At 37.9% G+C, this 26,901-nt stretch overlaps 1 protein-coding gene across 10 annotated transcripts in view; it reads right to left on the minus strand.

The window, feature by feature from the left end:
- The window catches only part of Eaat1 (Excitatory amino acid transporter 1), a 62,385-nt gene that overhangs the window by 7,332 nt on the left and 28,152 nt on the right, over window positions 1–26,901 (minus strand). Inside the window, exons 1-7 of one of the 10 annotated variants that reach the window (XM_067764939.1) lie at window positions 12,106–12,336; window positions 11,519–11,747; window positions 7,708–7,803; window positions 6,912–7,079; window positions 6,806–6,848; window positions 675–717; window positions 430–613 (exon numbers count right to left, since the gene is read on the minus strand). In XM_067764939.1, coding sequence (XP_067621040.1) covers window positions 430–613; window positions 675–717; window positions 6,806–6,848; window positions 6,912–7,079; window positions 7,708–7,803; window positions 11,519–11,700 — 716 coding nt within the window. In that variant the 5' untranslated portion in view covers window positions 11,701–11,747; window positions 12,106–12,336. Of the gene's footprint in view, window positions 1–429; window positions 614–674; window positions 718–6,805; window positions 6,849–6,911; window positions 7,080–7,707; window positions 7,804–11,518; window positions 12,337–26,901 lie in introns of those variants that run through there. The other 9 variants (XM_067764937.1, XM_067764935.1, XM_067764933.1 and 6 more) reach the window with 9 other exon arrangements.

The raw sequence follows: 26,901 nt of genomic DNA on the forward strand, positions 1-26,901 counted from the left end.
TACTCACTAAATGGCGCAGCAGCACAGAACATGACAACCTCAGATAAGGCGACTCTGGGAGTGTTCGAGACGAAATTTCGGCGCCGGCGAGCACTTGAGTTGTATGGAAGACATTAACATAGTCCAGCGAATTAAAACGAAGCGGCTACCTTTGCTAGGTAATGTTATGCCTGTGGTAGCAGTGGAATCGGTCCACTACGCTGGTAGGACCAGGTGAAAAATGATTTAATAATCTAAGTGTTATCAATTGACTTCAGTTAGCACAACACAACGAAGATTTAACCTCTTCTGAGTTAAGTAAGTAAGCAAACTCGATGGAACTCCGTCTTGATCAACAAAATTACCGGAAATCGGGCATTTTGAAGGAAGTAATGATAGACCTGTAAAAGTTGTATTTCCCCCAAGAGGAATTTGATTCTGCAAACTTACCAAATTACCCAAGATGTGATGGTCATCATCGCTTCACTTAGTGATGTGAAGAAATCTTGCAATAACTGACCCTTTTCACGCATTCGTCCGATTGTTGTGCCTAAAATTACACTGAACATAACCAAACCGAGCACATTCGAGCCTTCGCGTTGTGCTGAACGGAAATCCCACTTTTCCATGGGCACTAATTAAGGGAGAGAGTAAGATAGATTTTACGACTTTTGCTATTCGAGCTCATTACTTACGTGGTGGGCTTATTGTCGTATTTTCGAAGAGTTCCGTGCGATACTGGAAAAAAAGAAAATATGACGCAAACCGTACATGGAGTCTATGTAATAAATTTGGATGGATACCAAAATAGAACAAGGGAATTTTCGGATATCTCATAACATAAATCCCCGAGAAAGAAGAAGTATGTAAGTAAAAAGAACGTAAGTAAGAAGGAAGTAAGAGGAGAAGGCTCTTCGAGTATGCAAGAGGAATATACTGTGAAAGATTTCTAGGTCTAATGCGAATCAAATAAGAGAGTCCGTTTAGTTCGAGCACCTTCAAAATCGCAAATAAACTCTAATTCCTTTTACGAACGCTGTAATGAGATGACTTGATAGAATAGTTTATGCTAAGCGCGAGGCAGCAGGACCTCGTAACCAGTCTTAATAACTGCTATATGTGCTATCCATTCATAATGTAGTATAACAATAGTGCCAGAAATGTTACCCTATATGTGGCATCTGCATTCTAAGTTAACTCAGAAGGGAAGTCGTAAATTACACCGACGAACCAACTAATTGTTTAAACATATTTATGAGCCTTCACGAGCTTTCACACGACCTTATTGAGAGAACTTATGATCTACCAATATTGGTTAACCAAATATTTAGGTTCTCCTGTCTGACTTCGCTTTCCATAAAACGAGCTTCGATATTAGTTTTATATAACGACGCAGCAAAATAAAAAGTCCCTAACAACAACTTTTCTCACATATAGAAGGATGAGTTAGAAGTAAACGGCGTAAAGCAGTTAGTATAGCGCTTTGCTGCTCCGAATCAAATATCTGTAAAACTAGTTCTTAGGATCGTTATAATAAATTTAAATTCCCAACGGGTATTGCTAGTCACGCCTCTATTGCCAGAAATTACATTCCTCGTTACTTTCACAGACGGCGTGGCAGCTTTTAGAACAGCATGAAGCGACGAGCTGGTACAGCTAAAACTAAACCAGGTCATGCGCAATGTAATATATGGACGGCTGATCACGGTCTTCAGCTGACAACAACAAAAACGGAGAAGATCATTCATACAATAGTGAATCTAAGTAGATTATTGGCAAACACAGGCGGTCCAAACCAATGTTCAAAGGAGCTGGATTATATTGGGTAGACGCAATGAAACACTGAACCCGAACGGCCCTCTCCTCGGTCCAAGGCAGAGAGGAACTTCGAAAAACGTCGGCTTACCGCACGGCCTCGGAAGAAGCTGTCCTGTCGTTGCGGCAACCGATCGATATATCTTCTCGCTGAGGAAAGAAAAGCAGCAGTGGATTGGAGGCAACTAAAGATGCTGTTGCCACACATTAGAAGAGATACTTGACCTATCCCCCGTTTAAAAAAATAAAATAAATGTAAGGCGCGATAGCCTCCGAAGAGATTTAAGGCCGAGCTTCTCTTCCAATTTAAGTCGTGTTCCTTTTTAATTTTTCCTACAAATTGGAGGGACGGGACCTACATATTTTATGCCGACTCCGAACGGCATCTGCAAGGCAGATGAGTTTTCACTGAGAGCTTTTCATGGCAGAAATACACTCGGAGTGCTTGCCAAACACTGCCGAGGGGCAACCCCGCTTAGAAAAATTTTCTTCTAATTGAAAAAACGTGTTACTAAAATTTTGATGTTGCTTTGCCCGGGACGTGAACCCAGGATCTTCGGTATGCATGGCGGAGCACGCTAGCATCACACCACGGTGTCCGCCGGTTTAGTGTAATCAGTAACAAGCTGCCGAAGCGACAGATGGGATACGACCAGCACATATGTGTATGAGGCATACACTTCTCACGAAATGAGTAAACGGTTGCCTAGCCAACGGGCGTGATAGTAGCCATGGAGCTAAATTCGGTCCCAGGTACGGAGGTTTTAGTGAGTAGCTCTTCAAGGAAGAAGGTAGTCCTACATGCATAAAGCATTTCCTCCTTCTACGAAACTCAAGATTTTGGTTCACGGTGGCTAAGCTTTCGCCTCTTTCGAACTCAAAAGAAAGAGAGTACCATTGCTAGACGAAAACGTTTGGAGGCGAATCGTTCGTCTGAGTTATCGTTCGCAATACAGAATGAAGGCCTAAGTCTTTACAGACTGTTGGAAACGTCTAGCGATGTAAGAACAGGGATCTTTTAAACGTATTTAGTTATATCAAGGCTCATGAGTTTCGTCCAGTCTCATATTAGGAACGTGCCCAATATAACCAACTCGATATATATAGTCTCTGATATACATGTAACGCAGGAATGTCCTCCATCGTCACAAACATCAAAGGAAAGTATTTTTTAGGAACTGGACCATTGACCTCCCTGCATCGATAATGGGATGCACGCCATGTCCATGTATCTTCCTTTTCAAAATACCAATTCAAAAGCCATATGGCCTCAAAATATTTTGGTTCACATTCCACTGCTTTATTTGTAATTACGGAAGAATATACCCCAGTTCACATTGCATATCCGTTTCGGAAGCACTAATTGATAATGAGAGTTGCCTGAAAACACTCAGACAATCACATTCTGCGTTCTACCTACAATTGTTCGTTATCGGTATTATGTAGATTAAGTAATTCAATTAGTAATGTGATACGTAAATGAACATGGAGTGGAGCTCGCCGGGTAGCCACTCGCTGACAGAGCACAAGCCAGCAAAGGGTGATGACAAATGAGATCACAGTATGTGATGGCATCCGACAATATAAAGAGATGCGACTGTGATATGTGTAGCATGGTTTGATCGTATTATCGTTTGATAGTCTTTTTGTATATACCTACATGTGAAGCTACATATAGACTATATGTGAGTGCACATGGAAATTTGCATAAATCATTCAAAAGTGGGAAAATTACAGAGGTACATATATATAAGTATAGCCGATTATTTAATTTTTGGTTTGCGCAAAGTCGATACGATACGAGCTTAACACAAACGTAATAAGGTAAGTAATGAGGGAAGATAAGGTAAGGGGAGACCAGCATGCTCGAGCTCAGCAGAGTAACAACTTGCAGCAAGCAGTTTGAAGTAGAATAAGGCTCCAGATTGCAAAAACTAGTGCAGAGAAGACTTCGACCTTAGACTGCCGAAGAGAATACATCGAAGCAACTTTATTCATGCGTAGCGGATTGACGAACTTCGATTAAATTTTGAAGAGGACGGAATTGTATCGCATATTCTTGTACAATTTTGTGAATATTTCGGGTTATTTTCGGTGGCATTTTGAGAATATTTCAGGACTAACTCAAATCAATTACAAAACCACTTCGTGACAATTTTGGGGGTCACTTTGGGGCAACTCCAAGATAATTTCGAGACTATTTCAAAACCGTTGTGGGATCCTAACAGAAACACTTCAAGATTATTTTCGGAATCATTACGAGACTATTTCGAGACAGATTTGGAACAATTCCAGGATCACTTTATGGATGTATTAGATAACAATTCGGGACAACTTCTGGATCATATCAAAACTATTTTTGAACTGTCACACTAGCACTTCGAGAAAATTTCCGGAATCATTTCGAGACTAGGAGTTGCAAAGACGAAGAGAAGATAGAAACAGTCAAGCATTTTCTGTGCGACTGTCTGGGATCTCCCTTCTTTGACGCTCCCTGTGATCTGGCTAAGTTGGAACCTAAGAAATTCCTGACATTTGCTGAATCGACCTGTTGGTTTGAGTAGGGGAGAGATCCACGTGGTATCACAATGGGACCTTTTGGGATTAAGTACACTGGTGCTCGCACCGGTGGCCACTCTAACTTAACCTAACTATAGTGTTGAACTATATATTTAAATAAATTTATTCTCACTTTTAAAAATTTTCTAATTAGTTATCGAAGATGAGTTTTAAGTGGGTTTTATCGATCTATATCTTCTCATGAAGTTGGGAGTGAGAGTGGGAGTGAGTGTGGTAGTAGGAATGGGAGTAGAAATGGAAGTAGGAGTGAGAGTGGGAGTAAGAGGTGGATAAATGGAATAGGGGATGGGCAAGAATAAGAAGAAAAACTGAAAATATGTGAATTAGAAGAGAATATGAGAGTGAAGAGGGGAGCGAGGCTCAATTTTGAAATGTAGGCAAATAAATTTTTGGGCGGGGCAAAGACCAAATTGTTATATATATAAATATATTGCCGAAATTTTTTACAATTATTTTTAATGTGAAGTAAGTACACTCGAAACAATTGTGCTTGAAACGAATTATTCTCCTGATTTCCGCATTGCCTACGATATAAACAATGGAATTAAGTTTTTCCAATTAATTTGAGATATTCGGACTCCATCAATTTAATAAAAACAACTTCGCTGATTTAATTTACACATGATTTTATGTGCGTGGTCGGTGTATTTAGATCAATTGCGAGAAATATTTGACGTTGATCCACAAGGCATCAGCTTCAGTTACATATTATGTGTCTACTACATGTAAAAATTAAAGTTTTCCATGTAAATTGGATAATTTGTAAATAAATTGATATTAGTGCAGATTTGCTATTCCCATGTGTACGAGGCACTACATATTTGCCAGAGGCATAAATAGTGCCGCTTCACACATATACATAAAGGGTGTTCCAGTTTGATTAGGCTTGTAACTGGCGCTCACTATTTCGTGAACCCATGGTGCAATATGACACCATTAGAGCTAAACTAGCACAAACTCCTTTTAAGCTGGCAACAAATCAAGTCACTCCCGTCAACGGCTTTTTCTGTTGCACAAACTGAATTACCAGCACTACTGTCAGCACTGTGTAAAAAATTCGCTTCATGTCATTGCGCTAACTCACTCAGTTTACAACAGCTTTGGTTTTGATGTCATGTGGTGTTGACACCACAAAAAATGCGCCAATACCCAGGCTTAGTTCATTCCGCGTGCAAAAATGCAAAAGAATGACGGAGCTTCTGACAGGAAATGAGAAAGTTAAAGGTAACGGAATTAAATGGCTGGATATTCAATGAATTACATTGTTCACAATTAAAGAATATGTCAAGAGACCAATGATGTCAATGAGGTGACTTGCGATTTGAAATAGCAATGATGCTTAAAAAGATCAGAGCTTATATATTTACTTTATGGCAAAAAAGAAGGCTATAGATCATCCGATTTTAATTTCAAATAGTTCTGGCGAATCCTGGAAACGTTTAGACGAACATCAAATACTCCCAGCCGTATGCTGAAACCTAACAAAACGTTGTTCTGACTATCTCTGTCAATCCGTCTGCCTCTCCTCTGTCTCCCCCTCTTTTTCCTCTCTTATGTATGTCCACTCCCTTCTGGGTTTTCAAGTTAACCTTTATCGGCTTACAAAATTTCCTCATTTACTAAATCTTCCTTAAATCTTCCTCATTTTAATTTTGCTCCTCCTGCTCTTGCTCTTTTATAAGTCTTACTCCTGATATTATTCTCACCCTTCCAGTTAAACTCTTTTTACTACTTTTTCTCAAATCATTGCCCTTATTCATACTTTTACGCTCACTCCCCCTTTTCTTCTTGTTCTCTTTACTCTTTCGACTTCACTTCAACTTCCTCTACTTTCCCTTCATCATTTCCTCTTGTTTCTTCTCTCTTGTATTTCTAATTCCAATGTGGGTTTTCCGCACATTGGATTATAAAAAAAAAAAAAATGTAAGGCGCGATAACCTCCGAAGAGATCTAAGGCCGAGCTTCTCTTCCAATTTGCGTCGTGCTCCTCTTGATTTTCCCTACAAATTGGCCGGACGGGACCTACATGTTTTTTATGCCGACTCCGAACGGCATCTGCAAAGCAGATGAGTTTTCACTGAGAGCTTTTCATGGCAGAAATACACCCGGAGTGCTTGCCAAACACTGCCGAGGGGCGACCCCGCTTAGAAAAATTTTCTTCTAATTGAAAAATCTTATTTCTAAAATTTTGATGTTGCTTTGCCCGGGAGTTGAACCCAGGCCATACGGTGTGATAGGCGGAGCACGCTACCCATCACACCACGGTGGCCGCCACATTGGATTAGTTAAGTAGTAAAAAGGTAGCAAAATACTACCAAAAATTTTGCCTCCCTACTACTTTAAAATACATGACCGGATTATGAATGTTGTTAAATTTTTTTTGTTGTACCACTGACTTCCTTTGTCTGGTTTTGTTGCATCATGAACTTACCTGAAACATTGTCGACTGTATGATATTATCCGTAAACAAGTTTCTAAAAAAAATATATATATATTTTTATCATTTCAGTTTTTATTTTCTTACGCTCACGCCTTACCTCACTAAATCCATCAGCGTATCTGGCGTTAACACTTTAGATGCTTTATCCACCGATTCAGTGCGCACTTCAACAATTTTTGCACCCTGTCCGGGTCGTATCGTGGTTACTAAGCAAATACCCAAAACGACGGCAGAGATGGTGGTGACAAAATAATACGCATTGGCGCTGTAAAAAATTGTACAGAAAAATATAAAACTTTATATGCTTACTTGCAACCAAGGCGAATTCAGTAACAGGTGTGGTTATCCCAACAGCTGATTGCTTGTTCTTGATTATTTTCCATACAACGCCTTGTACAACAATATGTCAGTCAAGGCGAATTCAGTACCAGATGTTGTTATACCAACAGCTGATTGCTTACTCTTGATTATTTTCCATACAACGCCTGGTACTACAATATGTCAGTTAATCTAAATCAATGAAAATTTTCTTTTGATTTGACATTCTTCTGCACGGCGAATTCGTGGAATTCGCTTTGACACCACCTGGTATAGATTCACCTTGACGTCAACTAATCAAAATCAATGAAAAATCGAACTGAAAAAATGAAAATTTGCTTTTGACCTGACACTTTTCTGCACGGGGAATTGGTTGAATTCGCTTTGCCATCACCTTGTATAGATTCGCCTTGATGCAACATCTTAGTACAACAATATGTGAGTTAATCGAGATTAATAATAAATTTTATTTTGACTTGACATTCTTCTGCGCGGCGAATTGGGTTAAATTCGCTTTTCCATCACCTTGTATGGACTCGCCTCACTTCCAACATTGATTAATTACATGAACTTACCGTACAGCGATTCGCCCCGACATGCTGAGATCCAATCCACCGATGGCACTTGTTATAGATGAAACCAATAATGGCACAATTAAACATTTTAGCATCCTATAGAGGATACAAATTTTATTTTAGAAAGATTTGTTTTTTAAATAGAAACTTATTTCAAATTTTTGAAAATAGAGCTTATTTAAGGCTATGAAAGTTTTTTAAGCGCAAAATTTATTGAAGACTTAGTGAAAGTACACTTACAAACTTGCTGTTCCAACAGGGACCAAAGATATAAGGGTGTTAGAGGCGTTGATTTCACATTGCAATTGAAAAGATGGTTGATTTCATATGGGGAACCATTACAGGCGGGGCATACATTGTGCATGTCGGGGTTGAATCTGAATAAGCAAGTGTTTAACCCATTTCAATATCCAGATCGCAGTTTAGAAGTTAGAGTGATGCACGTCTCCCTGGGGAAGTCTTTGAGAACGGGATTCACTGGAAAAATTGTTGACATAATAATTTTAAGACTTTGCACCTTTCCTTTCTAAGGCTGATTTCTTGAGTGCCAAGATTCTTCATAGTGTTTACGAAGATAACTATTAAAGCTCCTGGGAGGCGGAGACGCTTCAATCAGATGTCTGTTGGAATGCCTAGGTAGATCAGCGTATTCAATTGAAACTATTTGTTCAGCATTTCATATTTTTCTCGGTGGTTTGATTGATCTGCAGTTTCCTCCAGGGTGTTTCTTTTAGGCTCGGCGATTCTGTTGTTATTGTTGTTGTAGCGATAAGGACACTAACCGAAGGCATTGGGGAGTGTTATAGATGTATATGGCCCGTTGCTGGATGCAGATCCGGTACGTTCCGGTAACAAGCACCATTAAGGTACCAGCCCAACCATCTCGGGAACTATAGTATGACCACATGAAACCTTCAAGGCCATACCGCCCTCCCACCCCCTAGATCCGTGAGGAACTTGGGGTCGCCAGAGCCTCGGCTGTTAAAGTACAGAATTCGCCACGGGTAGGTGAGGTTAACAATTGGGCCGAAGAAGCTATATTTTGCGCTAGCAACACCTAGAAAGGGTTGCGCTACACAACCCCTTGAATCAATTTGGTATTTTAGTCCCCTCTTATGACAGTCGCTGGTATATTCTGAGCACCCTGATCCACTGGGGGGTATTTTACTTTATAATTGGCTATGAGCGGTTCTTTGCCTTTGCCGCAAGTGATGCGGTGTAGGACTGTTCTATGGTGAGGTTATGTATACAGCCGCAACTTATTTGTGTATCGATGGCGTTTAGTGCGATGGGGCTGCTATGTAATTTTCAAAAGCATGCTAGGGCGCAGACTACAGAAGGGCGTGGGCGGGAACAGCAAAGTTTTGAAGAAAACGAATGTTGGGATCTAGCTCAGAATACCCCGTTCGATGCAACCATCCTTTGCACCTGACACACTGACATGAGTGTGACCATCCTTAAAAGGTTCGTTTACGGCATCAATACCTTTCCCGAGCAAGAGAGTGTGGAACAGTTCCACTGCAAGGATCTGCTCCAAGGATTACAAAATGTGTCGGAGGGAAACAACAACTTAACAAGGATTATACTGAAATAATAGTCTTTGTTCGAGAAAAAACCCAAGTCGCTTCGGCACATAGAACCGGATACCGTGTTTTTACCGTTAGGAACACGACAAAGGTCTCCTCAAAAAGCCCTAGTAAATATACAAACACTACCTTTCCTCACGTACACTTGAACCGCTGTTGATGTCTGACAGGGCTAAGTACCTTAGCATTATTCTTGACAGCAAGCCGGCGTGGAAGCTTAATGTGGAGAAGTGGGATAGGAAGGCTTCGCTTGCTTTGTACTGCTACCTATAAGCACTTGGCAAATGCTGAGGGCTCTCTCCAAAGGAAGACATGTGCTATACGATATGCGGTTGCAAACTGGTAAATCTGCTATAGACATAGTTTTTACGATGGCGAAATCCTAGAGAAATATCACGATAAAATATTTGACACGTACCAACTCTTTGTCGGCTCTAAAGCAGCTTTTAATAGAGCGAGAGTAGTTGCTAGTAAGCTATGTCTGAATTTGAGTTCTCTGCTTAGTTTTTACCTACGGCTTTGCAAGCTAAGTTGAGAAATATTGCTGACAACTTCCAGATTCATGCAGTGTCTTCCAAGCAGAGGTCTATGCCATAGAAAGAGCAGCCAGACTGCTTCAGGATAGCACTGTCCCAAACAACAATGTAATTATCTTTGTGGACAGCTAAGTCGCCTCAAAGGCACTATAATCCAAGGTGATAAAGTCGGATATGATGTGGATGTGTTGAGCTACGTTGGTGTACACAAGGCCCATAAATATCTCACTTAGCTGCGTCCCTGGGCACTGCGATATTGAAAGGAATATATTTGCAGTTGAGAGGGCCAGAAATGGTTCCGAAAGCGCGGCGGACGGATGATTGCGAGGTCTCACGGTCGTTATGCCCATGTTTGTACAGGAAAATAACTAGCTTTCTTTTCAAGCTAAACAAATATGCGGTGAGCATACTTACGGATGTGAACACAGAATATTGCGCTATTGCACCAATGCTCGGACGATGATGCATACTAACAAGCTTTCTCTGCAGAAGCTTGAAGAAGGAAAAGCAGTCGATTCGTCACTATCACTGCCATTGTCCAGGACTGCAAACAAGACGGCACAGATGTTGGGAAGGTGGATCTTCACTTCTACTTAAGTTCATCAGAGAAAGCAAGTGGTTAGTTGAGGACTGCTAGAAAGTAATCTGGTTGGACGAATGTGCCCTCGTCAGGCACCATCTGAGTGAGTACCAATGGACACAAATGTCTCCAAGTGGAAGTGTGGAAAATTTCCACGCACGCCCTCTTAACCCAACCTAAAAAAAATAAAAATAAATGTAAGGCGCGATAACCTCCGAAGAGATCTAAGGCCGAGCTTCTTTTCGTCCACTCGATTTTTCCTACAAATTGGCCGGACGGGACCTACATGTTTTATGCCGACTCCGAACGGCATCTGCAAGGCAGATGAGTTTTCACTGAGAGCTTTTCATGGCATAAATACACCCGGAGCGCTTGCCAAACACTGCCGAGGGGCGACTCCGCTTAGAAAAATTTTCTTCTAATTGAAAAACCTTATTTCAAAAATTTTGATGTTGCTTTGCCCGGGGTGTGAACCCAGGGCATTCGGTGTGGTAAGCGGAGCACGCTACCATCACACCACGGTTGGCCGGTTAACCTAGCCTAACCTACTACAAAATGGTTTAAAATTTTGGCAAAAATTTTAATCCGTGTACATTAGACTGGGTCGATTTATCAACCGATATCGCGCCATGGATTTTTCGATAGAATTTGGGCCCAGGAAAAAAGTTCCACTATGCATACCCAAAAAACTAATTTTCGAGCCTGGGAAATTTCATTTTTTTTTTTTTTACTTTTTCATGACCTACTAAAAAAAATGTCATTTGATTGTAAAATTTATTTATTTTTTTTCAAAAAACTGTTACCGACAACGTTTTTAGCGGACATTTTTGGGTCGGACAGGGTATATGAACATTTTTTTAGTTGGTCATGAAAAAAACTTAAAAATCGAAATCGAAAAAAAGTAAAAAAAATGAAACTTCGCAGGTTCGCAAATTATTTTTTTGGGTATGCGTAGTGGAAGTTTTTTTCCTGAGCCCAAATTCTATCGAAAAATCGGTGGCGCGATATCGGTTAACTTTCGTCCATAGAAATCGACCCACCCTAGTGTATATACTTTCATCTTAAAATATACTTTTTCAAAAAAAAAAATTACATTCATTTTCACTTACCGCAAAAAAAGTTCACCAGGAAATGATATATACATTATTTCACGCTTAGTCCATTCGCCCGTGCTGTTTTTGATGACAAAACCGATCGAACCACCCAGGAATACACCAGTCACTGTGAGCATAGTTAGCGAGTTCTCTCGCATAAATGCTTTAAATTTTGAGTCCTGTTTTGGACGCGTCATTTTGTGTGAGTTTTTTTATTTTTATTTGCTTTGTTTATGTTTAAGATCTAGAATTATGGCAAAAGTTTGGCGAGTTCAGCACGAATTTATGCGGCAAGGCGTTATGTGCAAGGATCAAGAGCACATATTTCCACACATGCACACCAGCACAAATTATTATGAGCACACCTGGATGTAAGCTGTAAATTAATATAGACTTAAAGTACCTACACAAATTTTAGTTTATTTAAATTTTTTTTTTTTCTTATAATTATTCTTTATTTTAATTTAATTCTTTTAATTTTAATTTAATTAAAAAAATTTTAAATAATATATTCCTAATAAACTGTTATTTAAATGTCATATATTATAAATCAATTATCCTTTTTCGCACTAAAAACACCTCAAACTCACACATTCACTCACAAAATGAAATCAACATTTGCGCGTCGTTAAATAACTTTTTTCGTTTACTTCATCGAACAACTGACTGAACACGACTATAATCGCACACAATAAATTTACCACTTATGCCAAAGTGTTCGTTTTGTCAAAAGCTTGCTGACTGCGAATATTAACGATCTTTTGTTGTTGCTTTTTTTTTGCACAGTGCAAACCTCAACAAAATCACACACAAATCCTTTCATACTATTTAAGGTATGATCACAGTTTCTTTCGTTAATGCGCTCCGGTGCACGCATACATCCAACACCCAGATTTGCCACCCTTATACTCACGTATGCATAAGAACACACACACGTACACATTCATACAAGCAGAACAAAACATTTCAAAGCTAACTCGGGTTTGTTCGCTAAGCTTGAGAACAAATTCGTTATTTACCGTATGCAGCTTTAAAAAATATGTGCTAATCGGTTAAATGAGCACACGATCAGGTGTTGTTGATAGCATTCGCAAACGATCGTCATGTGTGTTGCTTATTAAAATTAACTACACGTATGTATGTGATACCTATACACACATGCTTACAATAAAATATATATTTATTGTTGCTTTTATTTGAGTTGTTAAAATATTGCACTTTTGTTTGCGCCAAAGCATCATCCCCTACGTTTTTGTAAACCGGATGAGATCGGCACTTTAAAAGCAACACATACCTACCTACTGTATGTGTATGTAAATAAATTTAAATAGTGAGACGGACGCATGTCAATAAAGACATATGGGCATGTAGATATGTATGCCATGGGTACATGGATAAAATTAAACAAGTAAGGAAGTCTAAGTTCGGGTGAAACCGAATATTACATACCCAGCTGTACACTTGAAATGCTGTTGTTGTTTGTTTTGTGTGCTTTATAATCTTACAAGGCGGGGCAATAATACATACACATATGGTTTTATTCTGAAATAATTTTTCTTCGAGTTATGGCTCCCGAAACATAGAAAATTGATAGTCATAAAAGGGGCGGTGCCACGCCAATTTTTTTTAAATTTGAAGTTTTCCTATTTATCAGGAAATAATAAAAATTTTTTATTTTCGGTGTCGAAAAAGTCCTGGTCAAAAAATTGTCCTAGGTGAAAATGTTTGAGTTCCTAGGTATCCCTATAGCAATATCATGTCGAATCATGCATCCTTTTTATTTTTCGAACCTTTTCCATAAAAATTATGTTAATCAACTACATCCAATGTCAGTAATTTACGTGCCAAATTTAAATAACGTGGCTTCTTTGGATACTCAAATATCGCATGTTCTGTGCGGAAATTTCTATATACAGAAAGGGGCGTGGCTACTGACCGATTACAACCATTTTTTTTTTTGGAAAGCTTTTCTATCATACCATAATGCGGTTTACCAATTTTCACTCTAATAGTTGTATTGGAATGAAATTTATTGCAAAAATCCACTGCAAGTTCACCATTTATACTACGAGATTTTCGATCTAGTTTGTTTATGATAAATTTCTGGTATTATTAACAGAAATTTTCAAAAGTCCATAAGGTTTTAAATTTTAGGAATCCAGGAGAATCGATTGGTACCTAATTTTTTTAATTCGGATAAGCCGTTTCTTTGTTATCAAGCGGAACTTTTATTTCGGCCTTAAAAAATAAAAGTCTTGATTTAACTTTTATTTCGGGACTTTTATTTTTAAAAGTCCGAGTTTAACTAGTTCTATCGGACTTAAAAATAAAAATCCGAAAATAATTTTTATCTTGATCCAAATATATTTAAAGTCCAAAATTAATAGTTTTGCAAGGACTTATATTATAAAAGCCACTGCTATTTATTGTTATAAATCCACTTGGGAAATGAAATACCATTGATATAAAGCTCTTTTTTGCAAAGGTATAGCTTATTTTATTCGTCCACGACCCTTTTAAAAATCTTTTATATAAAAGTTGGCGTGGTCCTTAACCGATTTCGTTAATTTTTCTTCAAAGCATTCCCTATAGTAAAGGCAACCTCTCTGCCGAATTTTGTTACGATAGGTTTAACGGTTTTTGATTTATGATTAATAATATTTGTAAAATTGATTTTATCACAAGTGGGCGGTGCCACGCCCAGATAAGCTCGTGTACCAAATTTGGTGAAGATATCTCAATATTTACTCAATTCATCGTGTTAACGGACAGACGGATGGAATGACGGACATGGCTCAATCAAATTTTTTTTCGATACTGATGATTTTGATATATGGAAGTCTAGATCTATCTCGATTCCTTTATACCTGTACAACCAACCGTTATCCAATCAAAGTTATAATACCCTGTGTACAAGTACAGCTGGGTATAAAAAAAATATGTGTAGATATACATAAATCCCTGAAGCATAGAAATATTTATTTTTTTATTTATAGTTATCACCGCTTCGCGATAACTCAGCTAATAGGGAGCACCAAGGGAGAATCGCTCCAGCGGGTTAGGTAAGGTTGAACTCGTCTGTCTGTGAGGACCTCACGTAGACCGAATAAGTCCATAGTGTTATCAGAAATTTTTGGAACGACCAAATTGAAAAGCCCAGTCAAAAACCAGGACCTATGTTGTAAAATAAATACATCCTCTTGGTAAGTACTACACACTTTCTAAAACATATGTATGTCATTTCCTGCTTCTAAATCTGATAAGTGTATCACTCTTAATAGCTGAGTGTTAACCTGACAAACGCAGGGCACAAAGCTAGGCCTTCATTAAAAACATGTGACGCCAGAAGGCATTTTTTTCTAGCACGGCCACTATGAACCTGCTTTTCGATACACACTTTCCAGCATTCGACGATGTGCCTGCTACAGAAGACATCGAAATGGGACTCTCACCACAGTAAATAAAAATCATAGATTAGAGGAAGCTAGATTACGCCTTATCTACCATAAATCAACGGTGCTGGATGGTATCTTCCCAGCCTAATTGCAACACAAGTGGAACTAATCAAACCATGGGTAAGGGTTGTATTAGTAAGCTGATCTGCTCGACTCTTTACAGCCCCGCACTTGGGTCCACGCCTTTCCCGCTTGGTCAATTTTACGCAACTCTCACCTCTTAATCGCGTCCAATCTTATTGGGACGTCTACGGAGCAAGCTTCGAGGAATGGGCCCGTTTAAGCTAGCTTATACACTTTTTCATTCCCATCTATTCCCAAATTCCTTGGTATGTATGCTTCTCCCTATACCGATTCCTTCCAGGGATTGTTTACATTCTTACACACTTTTAGATGTTGTGCTACACAAGACTATTGCCGTAATTACTGCTTGGCTGTCAGTATTAAAGTTGACGCAGCTGCAGGACCTTCTGCCCTGATAGGTGGCTATTCTCCCATAAAAGTTTATCTTTGCTTAATCTAACGCAAACGCTTCTAAGTTGCGTCCAGAAGGTGGATGGTACGTGGACCGTTTCAAGCACGGCCACTATGAACCTGCTTTTCGATACACACTTTCCAGCATGCGACGATGTGCCTGCTACAGAAGACAGCGAAATGGGACTCTCACCACAGTAAATAAAAATCATAGATTAGAGGAAGCTAGATTACGCCTTATCTACCATAAGTCAACGGTGCTGGATGGTATCTTCCCAGCCTAGTTGCAACACAAGTTGAACTAATCAAACCATGGGTAAGGGTTGTATTAGTAAGCTGCGTAAGGCCTAACCAAGTACCGTGTTATGGAAGGAGGTTAATGTAGTTTTATAGCTTAGGCGGGGAAAGATTTTCACCCAAAACCCAACGATTTAGTGCCTGTAAGTCTATCTTCTCTTCATCTTAAAACTTCAGAAAGAATTCACTCGACCGGAAAGAGTACTCACTCTCGGCGTTCTTGGATATAGCACAGGATACATTCGAGTCATCATTCGATCCTCCATAAGACACGGCTTTCGTTGTTGTTGTAGCGATAAAGATACTCCCCGAAGGTTTGGGGGAGTATTATCAATGTTGATTGTCCTTTTCCGTATATAGATCCGATACGTTCCGGTACCATTAGGGTACAAGCCCGACCATCTAGTGAACGATTCGATATGCCCACATTGTATCTTCTAGATCATCCCGCCCCCACCCCCAAGTTGCATGGGGATGAGCATTCGCCACGGGTGAGGTTGACATTTGAGTAGGAGAAACTATGAATTGCATTGGCAACCTGCCGAAAGTGTTGCGCCAGACAGCCATTTGAATGATTACGACAGGCATACTTGTCGCGAGTATAATTTAGGCCCTCTAAGTGGTCCGATACGCAGTAGCTGGTACAATGAGGATTACTTATCGTTTTAGCGCATCACAGTGGGCCTATTGGTGGCCTTAGTGTCGGGCTGGGATAAAAACTCTCGGAGCAGTCATTTTAACCTAACCAAACCTTAATCTAGCAAGCGACTCTTTTACATTTTTCATGGTTTATATGCATTGAAATATTCATATGTATATGGGGTATTCCATCCCATTTCGACCAATTTTGCAGCCGACCCCCTTAGAATTGGCTGAAAGTTTTTCTTCTTTTTCTAGCTTACGAAAGACGTTTTTCAGAAGTTTTTGAAATTTTTTCATCCAACTCAAAAAAAGTTATGAATTTAAAAAAAAAACACCGTTTTTGTTTTCAAAATGCTATAACTTTTTCAAAAATTGACCGTTTGGGATCTTTTTTTTTAAATTTGTTTTAAATGTACTTTTCGGAAAAAATTCAAAAAAATTTTTAAAGTTTTTTTTTTGTAATTTTTCAAGTTTTTCGAGACTACACACCGTTTTTTCAAAATATTTAAAACTTATTTTGAGTTAGAAAACGGTGTTTTTTTCAAAATGCCATAACTTTTTCAAAAATAACCGTTTGGGATCATTTTTGTTTTTTAAATATGTTTTTAAATGTACTTTTCGGAAAAAATACAAAAAAAATTTTAGTTTTTTTTTAATTAAATAAAAAAAAAAAAATCTCGGCCCACTCCGGGATTAGTGGGGATGATTGCAGAATTGATTGAAGTTTTTTATGAGAAAAAAAAGGGCGAAATTCGAAAAATCTCGAAAAACTGAAAAATTACAAAAAAAAAACTTTAAAAATTTTTTTGAATTTTTTGCCGAAAATTACATTTAAAAACAAATTAAAAAAAAAAAAAAATCCCAAACGGTCAATTTTTGAAAAAGTTATAGCATTTTGAAAACAAGAACGGTGTTTTGTTTTTAAATTCATAACTTTTTTTGAGTTGAATGAAAAAATTTGAAAAACTACAGAAAAAAGGTCTTTCGTAAGCTAGAAAAAGAAGAAAAACTTTCAGCCAATTCTAAAGGGGTCGGGTTCAAAATTGGTCGAAATGGGATGGAATACCCCATATGTATGCTCGGTAAATTATGTTACGTTTAGCAAGCGACATCATAATGCTATATACACATAAGTTATAAGAAGTACAGTACATATTGGAAAAATGTATGTATGCGTAATTGTAAGGGGCTTGTCATGTCAAGTATTTGCACCACAACAATGTCATACAATGTAACATCAGGTTATGAACTTTGCTTTCATTGACTAACTCAAAGATACGATCTTGATTGAAGAGGTGCTTTGACGGCAAAATAATCGATTAAGTGAGTTAATATTTTTATTTAATGGTACAAATGTGCTTATGTAGTTTTTAACAGCTGTCTAGAGCTATTCACTCTAGTAATACCTTCATGTACTGTGTTGGTTAGTAAATATAAAATAATATGCTGAGTACCAAATACTTGCGAAGCATGATGTGTACACAGGGTATAATATTTTGGGAAGCTAAAACGTAAACATAACCAACCATAACCATACCCATAACTATAACCGTAACGATAATCATAATCATAACCAGCTAAAGCGTAAACATAACCATAACTATAACCGTAACGATAATCATAACCATAACCAGCTAAATCGTAACCATAACCTTAACCATAAACATAACCATATATACAAATATATACATAACCATAACTATAACCGTAACGATAATGATAACCATAACCAGCTAAAGCGTAAACATAACCATAACTATAACAGTAACGATTACCATAACCATATCCATGAACAACACCTTAACAATATCCACAACCATAACAATATCCATAACCATAAACATAAACATAACCGTAACGATAGCCATAATCAAAACGATAACCGTCGTTAAGCCACCACCGCAAATATCGCCGGCACTACAAACGCTGCCGTAACTTAAACTGTAATTGTATCATTTGTGAAGGCTTAATTTTAACCGGTTTTATAACCATAACCGCAAGAATCATATATCCTCACATCAAAAAAGCCTAAATTCGTAAACTTTCAAATCAAACAAAACAACTCAGGCCCACAGCTCAGTCATATTAAAGTTTCTATTATTTTCTTATACAGTCTGTCATATTTGTACAGTTGTTGGCAACTATTACGACAGTATGTACCCAGAAGCATCTACAACAAGCATTCGAAAAAAAATTTGTTTGACCTACATTGACCCAATTGAAGCATAAAGTTTTTAGGTCGACTTGACCTTGCCATTTATTTCATTTTCAGAGTTTTGAATGTAAAATAGGTCAAATAAGAATTAAGCTATTGTACTTAGATGAGCGCACGAAACGCATTGTTTGGGACCGAGTACGACGGCAGTTAGAATGTTGCATACCCTGTGAGAAAATATTTCCTTTAGAATATGTAACTTTACACGGGGGAGAGCACAGGCTAACGGAAAAGCAAGGGAGCAAAGGTTTTTTGATCATAGAGGCGTTTGCAAAAGCGGCCAACATCGCTTATTGAGGAGGCCATTCCAATGATAGACGCGAGTCTCTACTTTGTTATATACTACAAAGCAATTTGTAGATAACCAAGAGGGGTCGTGTGCCTACATAACATATGTAGGTTCAACATCCAGCAATGTATGATTGGAAAGTCCTTTAGAGGCCACCCTTCTTAGACCATGCATATATCAGCTTCAGAGATAGCGAAGGGAGGAACTTTTGGATAGCCCAAGTCAACGGACTGAACCAAATTCCAGGAACACATAGAAACAAAACTAAGACAACTCAAAGAAGTTGTCATTCTAGAAGAACTGAACGAATCCAATAAGTTTCTATCAAAGACAATTATGACTGCATACAACAGAGCTTGCCTCCTAAGAAGTATCAAAAGAAAAGCAAATCCGCCATGGTGAAGTATGGAGTTAAGATTTCTTATAGGACGAGTAAAAGAAATGTTTTAGCTGGCAAAGGTCGCGACAAACCAAGCATGCAGAGACGAGTATAGAGATCTGTTAACGATCTACCAGCGTGAGTTCCACATGGCAAAGAGGTCCATGCTCACGTCGTTTTCCTACCAAAGGCGGGAAAGACCATTCATGCGTATCCCAAAGACTACAGACCCATTAGCTTAACATAATCTCTGTTAAAAACCTTTGACAGGCTGATAGATGTGTATATAAAGTGTATATATAGCCTATGCTAATCTAAGATCTTCAAGACAAGCACCCTTAGCAAGGCGTGCAAACAAATTTTTTAAAATAAAAACAGCGCAAACATTAAGCAAGGCCTTGAAGGCACATTCGCGATGTCGGAAACATGACCCCTTCACACAAACTTTCTACTGGGTTTGTGAGAAATGCATTCAGGCACTACATTTCACATGGAATCGCTTTTTGTTGTATTCCAATTTATACTAATTGGAAAGTACACACATAAATAATTTAATCTTCACACCAACTAACAAAATAAAAAATAAAAAAGAGCCAAAGTTATTGTAAATTTGTTTATGCATAGCTGCGTGCATATCGCTCATGTACTTCAATAGTGTCATAACTCAAAAAACACAATTTTCCAGGAGAGCCATTCAAAGATTTTAACTGCCATATGTTGCGCATATAAAGGCATATTTTCATGTTTATAGCACGTGGTAAATTTTTAAAGGATCACAAAGATTTTTTTATACAGCATAGATCATGATATTGGTCACGTTTATATGTTATTAACTCAAAAGTAATACTTTTTGAGTTATGACATTATTGAAGTAAATGAGCGATATGTATATGTGGCAATTCAGCATTTGTATGCTGTAATTAACAGTTAATAGGAAAGTGATGGTCGTGAAATTTTAGCATTAAATGATGTGCTAAGAAGTTAATTGATAGTAATGAAATATGATAATTTTCGAAGTATTAGCGTAAAAAAATTCTTCCGATGCAATGATTAAGTGGGTTATGTTATAGTGGCTACCCCACTGCGACCTGGGACCCAGATCAGAATTAAATGGGGTTACACTGAAATGACAGCCCTTGGTCGGGAAAATCCCGAGTCGCTCCGGTACATAGAACCGGCTGCCTTGGGAAACGAAGGGGCTTAAGGAGTCATCTCTGTAAGCATTATTAGGAAATACCGCACCAGACTACCCCAGCGGGTTGGGGGGTCAGAATATTTCTGCGGTAGGTATGCCTGTCGTAAGAGGCGACTAAAATACGAGATTCAAGGGGCTGTGTAGCGCAACCCTTCAGGTTGCCAGCGCAAAATATAGCTTCTCCAACCCAATTGTCAACCACCTATCCACGGCGAATCCTGTTTCACTAACAGACGAGGCTCTGGCGACCCCAAGCTCCTCATGGAACTTGGGGGTGGGGAGGGAGGGGATGGCCTGAAGGTTTAATGTGACCACATAAATCGTTCCCGAGATGGTCGGGCTAGCACCTTAATGGTGCTGTGGTACTGGAGCGTACGGGCTCTGTATCTGGCAAAGGACCATTACATCGATAACACTCCCCAAATCCTTCGGGGTGCAACCTTATCGCTACAACAACAACAACAACAACCGCACCTGCGAACACAGCCGTATGAAGCCAAAAAACACAAGCAAGTCCTCAGTGAACTCCACAAACAGGCGTCGGACCTCTATGCCAGAAATTGCCCGGCGAATCCTGTACCCAAAGAACAATACCCCAAACTTGCAGAAGAGGAACGTACACTCCCTAGGGAACCGCGAGTCACTCTAGCTCAACTTCGATCTGGATACCTATCCAGAATCAACCCCGACATACAAAACATATGTCCTGCTTGTAACGTGTCCCCACATGGCACCAACCATCTCTTCAAGTGTATTGTGGAACCAACGCCCCTAACACCCCTCTCATTATGGTCCACCCCTGTTGAAACGGCAAACTTCCTGCACATATTGGATGTGGCGAAGCACTGCTACAATAACAACGACAACAACCCACATCAGAATGTGGTAGACCGAAAGACTATTACTTTTAGCGATTGTGTGATATCTATTGCTAACCTTGAGGGAGTACTCCTGCTGATGCCCTGAAGAGCAACGGAAGTAATATTCTTAGATAGTATCCATCGGGCAGCCTCCTATTTGTTCTGCCTGAAAGGCGCTAAGCAGCTAATACTTAAGGAGAGAGATTAATTTTGTAGCCATCAGTGAAGGCTGCTGTAGATTCTGGGTATGGAGTGGCGTTATCATCCCATTGTATCGCTTTGAGATTCTGATACTGAATTTGTCGTCTAGAGGAAGGGTCGGAACGGTTTAATCTAGTTTACGAAAATTTTCCGATATCGTTCCCAGAATAGTGGTATGGCCAAAGCAGTTGTCTCTCCGGGGCAGGACTACATTTAGCGTAGCTTTAAAGCATTTTGCCCACGGTTGCATTAGAGATTAATTAAAATAAATGTCGAGGGTTTGTTGGGCAATTTTCTTTGAGTGTTCGCGGAAGCCAAGCATTACAAAACATGTCATTCGAGTCCTTGAAGTAGATTCTGAACATTTTTAGCCAAGCAGCAAAAGTTCTATACTACGGAGCAGAAGCTTAGCATAAATTTCATCCGAAATTAATCGCGCATAACTATTATTGTTATGTTATGAGCATATGCATGAGGTACAGGCAAATTATCCAACTCTGATCGACGAGTTAACAGTTTGTTATACGTGTGTTATTGTTGAGGCAAGGAGCTATCAATTTTTTTTGATTTGCTATAAATTTGCTATCGATGTCAAAGGTAATCGATAAGTTTTCGACTTAACATCGACGAGTTTGTTATCGAAAAGTTATCGAAAAGCTATCGATATATTATCACAAAGTATTTGATTTGTTATCAGCATGTTAGCAATTTGTTATTAGCCTGTTATCGAAAATTTATGGGTTTGATATCAAAAATTGGATATTTTATCGGAAAAATACCGGTATGTTATCAAAAACTCACAGACTGTTATCCGAATGTTACAAATTAGTTATCGGCGTGTTATCGATTTGATATCGAAAAGTTTGGAATTCTTGTCAGACCGACTAAACGTTTACAACAGTAAAACACAAATTTGCTGAAATTCATGCCTAAAATTATATTTTATAAGACATTTTGCATAAAATAAACTAAAACAAAATATGCAAAGAAAAAATTTAATATGAAAAAAGTTGCTCACGATCCGTAGCTTATAATTGCTATAGCAACGTTTCCAACGTCAAATACACAAAATTCTGAATTCCCTTAACAGAAATTGCACGAATTGTACAAAATTTTTGCGTGTATTTTGTTGTTGTGTCTTTACAATCCATGCATTCCGTGAAATCCGTGCACTGCTTGCCAGACAATGCAAATACCCCTCTTGTGATTTTAAGCAATAACAAGCGATTCAGCAGAAGTTTACTTTTATTATTACTATAAAATTTATCGAAAAGTTTAGAGTGCACAACTTTTTCTAGTACTTTTTTTTTATTATACTCAGCTGAGCAGAGCCCACAGAGTATATTAATTTTGTTCGCATAACGGTAATCCGTAACGGCATAAACTAATCGAGATATAGATTTCTATATATCAAAATGATCTGGGCGAAAAAAAGAAATTCATTTAGCCATGTCCATCCGTCCGTCTGTCCGTAAACACGATAACTTGGTCAATTTTGAGGTATCTTCATGAAATTTGGTATGTAAGTTCCTGGGCACTTATCTCAGATCGCTATTTGAAATCGAAATCGGACATAACCAGGCCCACTTTTTCGATATCGAAAATTTCGAAAAACCGAAAAAGTGCAATAATTCATTACCAAAGACGGCTAAGGCGATGAAACTTGGTATGTCGGTTGATCTTATGACGCAGAATAGAAAATTAGTAAAATTTTGGAGAATGGGCGTGGCACCGCCCACTTTTAAAAGAAGGTAATTTAAACGTTTTGGAAGCTGTAATTTGGCAGTCGTTTAAGATATCATGATGAAATTAGGCAGGAACGTTACTCCTATTACTACATGTGTGCTAAATAAAAATTAGCAAAATCCGATGACGAACACACCACTTTAAAAAAAAAAATTTTTAAATTGAATATCTTTCCAGTATAAAAGAAAAATATGTCAACATTCTACTCCAGTAATGATATGGTGCAACAAAATACAAAAATAAAAGAAAATTTCAAAATGGGCGTGGCTCCGCCCTTTATCATTTAATTTGTCTAGAATACTTTTAATGCCATAAGTCGAAGAAACATTTACCAATCCTTGTTAAATTTGGTACGGGCATAGCTTCTATGACGATAACTGTTTTCTGTGAAAATAGGCGATATCGGTTAAAGCCACGCCAGGTTTTTATACACAGTCGACCGTCTGTCCTTCCGCTCACCCTTTAACACGATAACTTCAGCAAAAATTTATATATCTTTACTAAACTTAGTTAACGCACTTATCTGAACTCACTTTATCTTGGTATTAAAAATGGACGACATCCGACTATGACCACGCCCACTTTCTCGAAATCGGAAATTTCGTAAAATGAAAAACTGCCATTATTCTATATCTTTATCTTGGTATTAAAAATGGGCGACATCCGACTATGACCACGCCCGCTTTTTCGAAATCGAAAATTTCGAAAAATGAAAAAAATGCCATAATTCTATACCAAATACGAAAAAGGGATGAAACATGGTGATTGTATTCGTTTTTGGACGCAAAATACAACTTTAGAAAAAACTTTGTAAAATGTGTGTGACACCTACCATATTAAGTAGAAGAAAATAAAAAAGTTCTGCAGGGCGAAATCAAAAGCCCTTGGAATCATGGTAGGAATACTGTTCGTGGTATTATATATATAAACAAATTAGCGGTACCCGACAGATGATGTTCTGGGTCACCCCTGGTCCACCTTTATGGCGATATTTCGAAAACGCCTTCACATATTGAACTAAGGGTCACTTCCTTTTAAAACCCTCTTTAATACCTTTAATTTGATACCCATATCGTACAAACACATTATACAGTCACCACTGGTCCACCTTTATGGCGATATCTCTAAAAGGTGTCCACCTATAGAACTAAGGCCCATTTCCTTTTAAAATACTCTTTAATACCTTTCATTTGATACCCATGTCGTACAAACACATTCCAGGGTTACCCTAGGTTCATTTTGCTACATGGTGATTTTCCCTTATTTGACAAAGGATGAAGGAAAATCGTTCCAAAAACGTCATCCTTGGTCTACAATTTTGTCGATATTTCCCAAACGTATGTGATATGGAATTAAAAACCACTTATAAACCATCTACGAAACCAACGTAGCTAAGCTCTCAGCTGAGTATGTAATGTTCGGTTACACCCGAACTTAGCCTTCCTTACTTGTTTTTATTTAAATTTGTTTGTAATAAAATGTAACAATTAAAATTATGTATTTTTTCTCTGGCATTAAAAAATGTGTCTAATTGAAAAGTATTTATTTGCCGTTGAACTTGAGATCTACCATATAACAAGCAACACCCACATATAAACAACTACTCACTTAACCCTGCCATTTAAGTGAATTCATAATTAATCTACATATCATATAAACAATTCAACAAATACACAACATGTACAACAACAGCAATCGACAACTCGTTTGATTAATGCAGTGAATTTTAATAAATTTCACATCATAGATTATGCGAATCAGATATGAGAGTAAAAAAAAGTTGTCATGTATTGCAAAAATACAATCTATATACACAAATATTATCAACTTGCAAAATGCAATGCAAATTATCGAGTACTTGCGAATACCCCTGCAGCATGGCAATAAGAATAGGAAGAAGCTGATTTCTAATTGAATTGCGTTTTTTTATTACGAAAAATAGCTGAGTCAAAACATAAAACTAGCTGAAACTAGATTAATTAGTATGCATTTTTGTTGTTGTAAGTATTTGATTAAAATTCATTAAAAATGCTGTGGCGATAACATTGGATTGCAAACAAATCGACGAAATGTTGCATATGTCACCCACTATGTATAATAATTTCACCATACACCGAAAGAAATGAAGCTAGTAAAATCAACAAAGTTGGTTGTTGTATTAACAGACATTCAGTAAAATGTAAAATTGATCGCATTATTGTTAGTGCAACCGAGTTTTTTGTCAAGAAAACAAAATTGTTTAGTTATTTCAACAGAAGAAAACTATTTTTGTCAAGTTAGCAACATCCTCTAAAAATGACAGATTCTCAATCAATCTAACTTATTTTTTTGTTAAGAAAACTGATTTCAATTGTTATTTCAACAGCGAACAGCTGTTAAATTGTGCAAATGCAGCAGCTTATTTTAAAGAAAAACTTACGCTCACGGCGCTTACACTTTTGTTTTTATGACTTAAGTGCACAATAAATCTCTGTCATATCAACAGCCATTGCTAGTCTTAAGTGGACGGTAATCTGTTATTTTAAGTTTGCATTAGTATTTTTAGCGTGAAATTAATCGTTGTTAACTAACAGAGTGGCTACATTGATGTGATGGTAGCATGCTATGCCTACCAAACCCAAAATCTTGGGTCCAAAGCCTGGAAAAAGCAACTTCAACATTTTGAGAAAAAAGTTTTTTTTTTTGGATTAGTAATAAAATTTCTTAGCGGGGTCGCCCTGAAAATCGACCTCTGAGTGAAATATTATCCTATCTCGGCTATCGATTCGAAAACGGCCTATCTCAGAATCTTTTTCATAAACATACCAGCTAGTGTCAAAATGTATTAAGTTAGTGCTTTTTTCATGATTCATTTACCAGAAGTTTGTCCCTAAAAATGGCACTCCCAAATTTAAAAATTAGGTCTGGTTGCTTTTACAAAGTACCTACGGAAAACGGGGAATAATTCAATCCCTTTCAGCGAAAATTGTAGTAGAAAACTACTTTTAGTAGTATATTAGCAGTAATACTAATTTTGTAAATGCCAACAGGTTTTGGGAAAATTATTAATTTTTTACTAAATATTTTGAGAAATGTTAAAAAGTTATATTGCTTTGATCATTTCTTCAGGATTTGTTTGACGAACGCTGAAACACTACGGTCTCATTCAGTCTATGTGAGGTCCTCATGGACCGGCTAGTTCAACCTAAAACGCTGAACTTCAGAATTTTATTCAAAAATACACTTTCTCATCATTTTTTTCAAAAACACCCTATCTGAGTATAAATTCAATACATTTTGACATAAGATAGGGCGTTTATGAAAAAAATTCTGAGATAAGACGTTCTTCAACCAAATAAATCTTTGAAAATAATTAGGAGATAGGGCAGCCGACATAGGATACTTTACTCAGCAGAAGAGTCAACTTATGGGCTGCCTTGCTGCACAGTATTTATTTACCTATTTATTTTGAAACTTCGAAAAGCTCTTTCCCTTCCAAGTATTCATGTAATCATTCCGGATGTACCGTTAATTTGTAATACCCAGAACACGTTCGTTTAATACTACGTCATGAGGTCCGAATGTTCCAATACGTATACAAATAATATTCCAAATATAAAAAGGATGCCATAAATACTTAAATAGAGCCGACCAGAATCAAAAAAA

The sequence above is a fragment of the Eurosta solidaginis genome, chromosome 2 (genome assembly GCF_040869045.1).
Source record: "Eurosta solidaginis isolate ZX-2024a chromosome 2, ASM4086904v1, whole genome shotgun sequence".
In the NCBI taxonomy this organism is placed as follows: domain Eukaryota; kingdom Metazoa; phylum Arthropoda; class Insecta; order Diptera; family Tephritidae; genus Eurosta; species Eurosta solidaginis.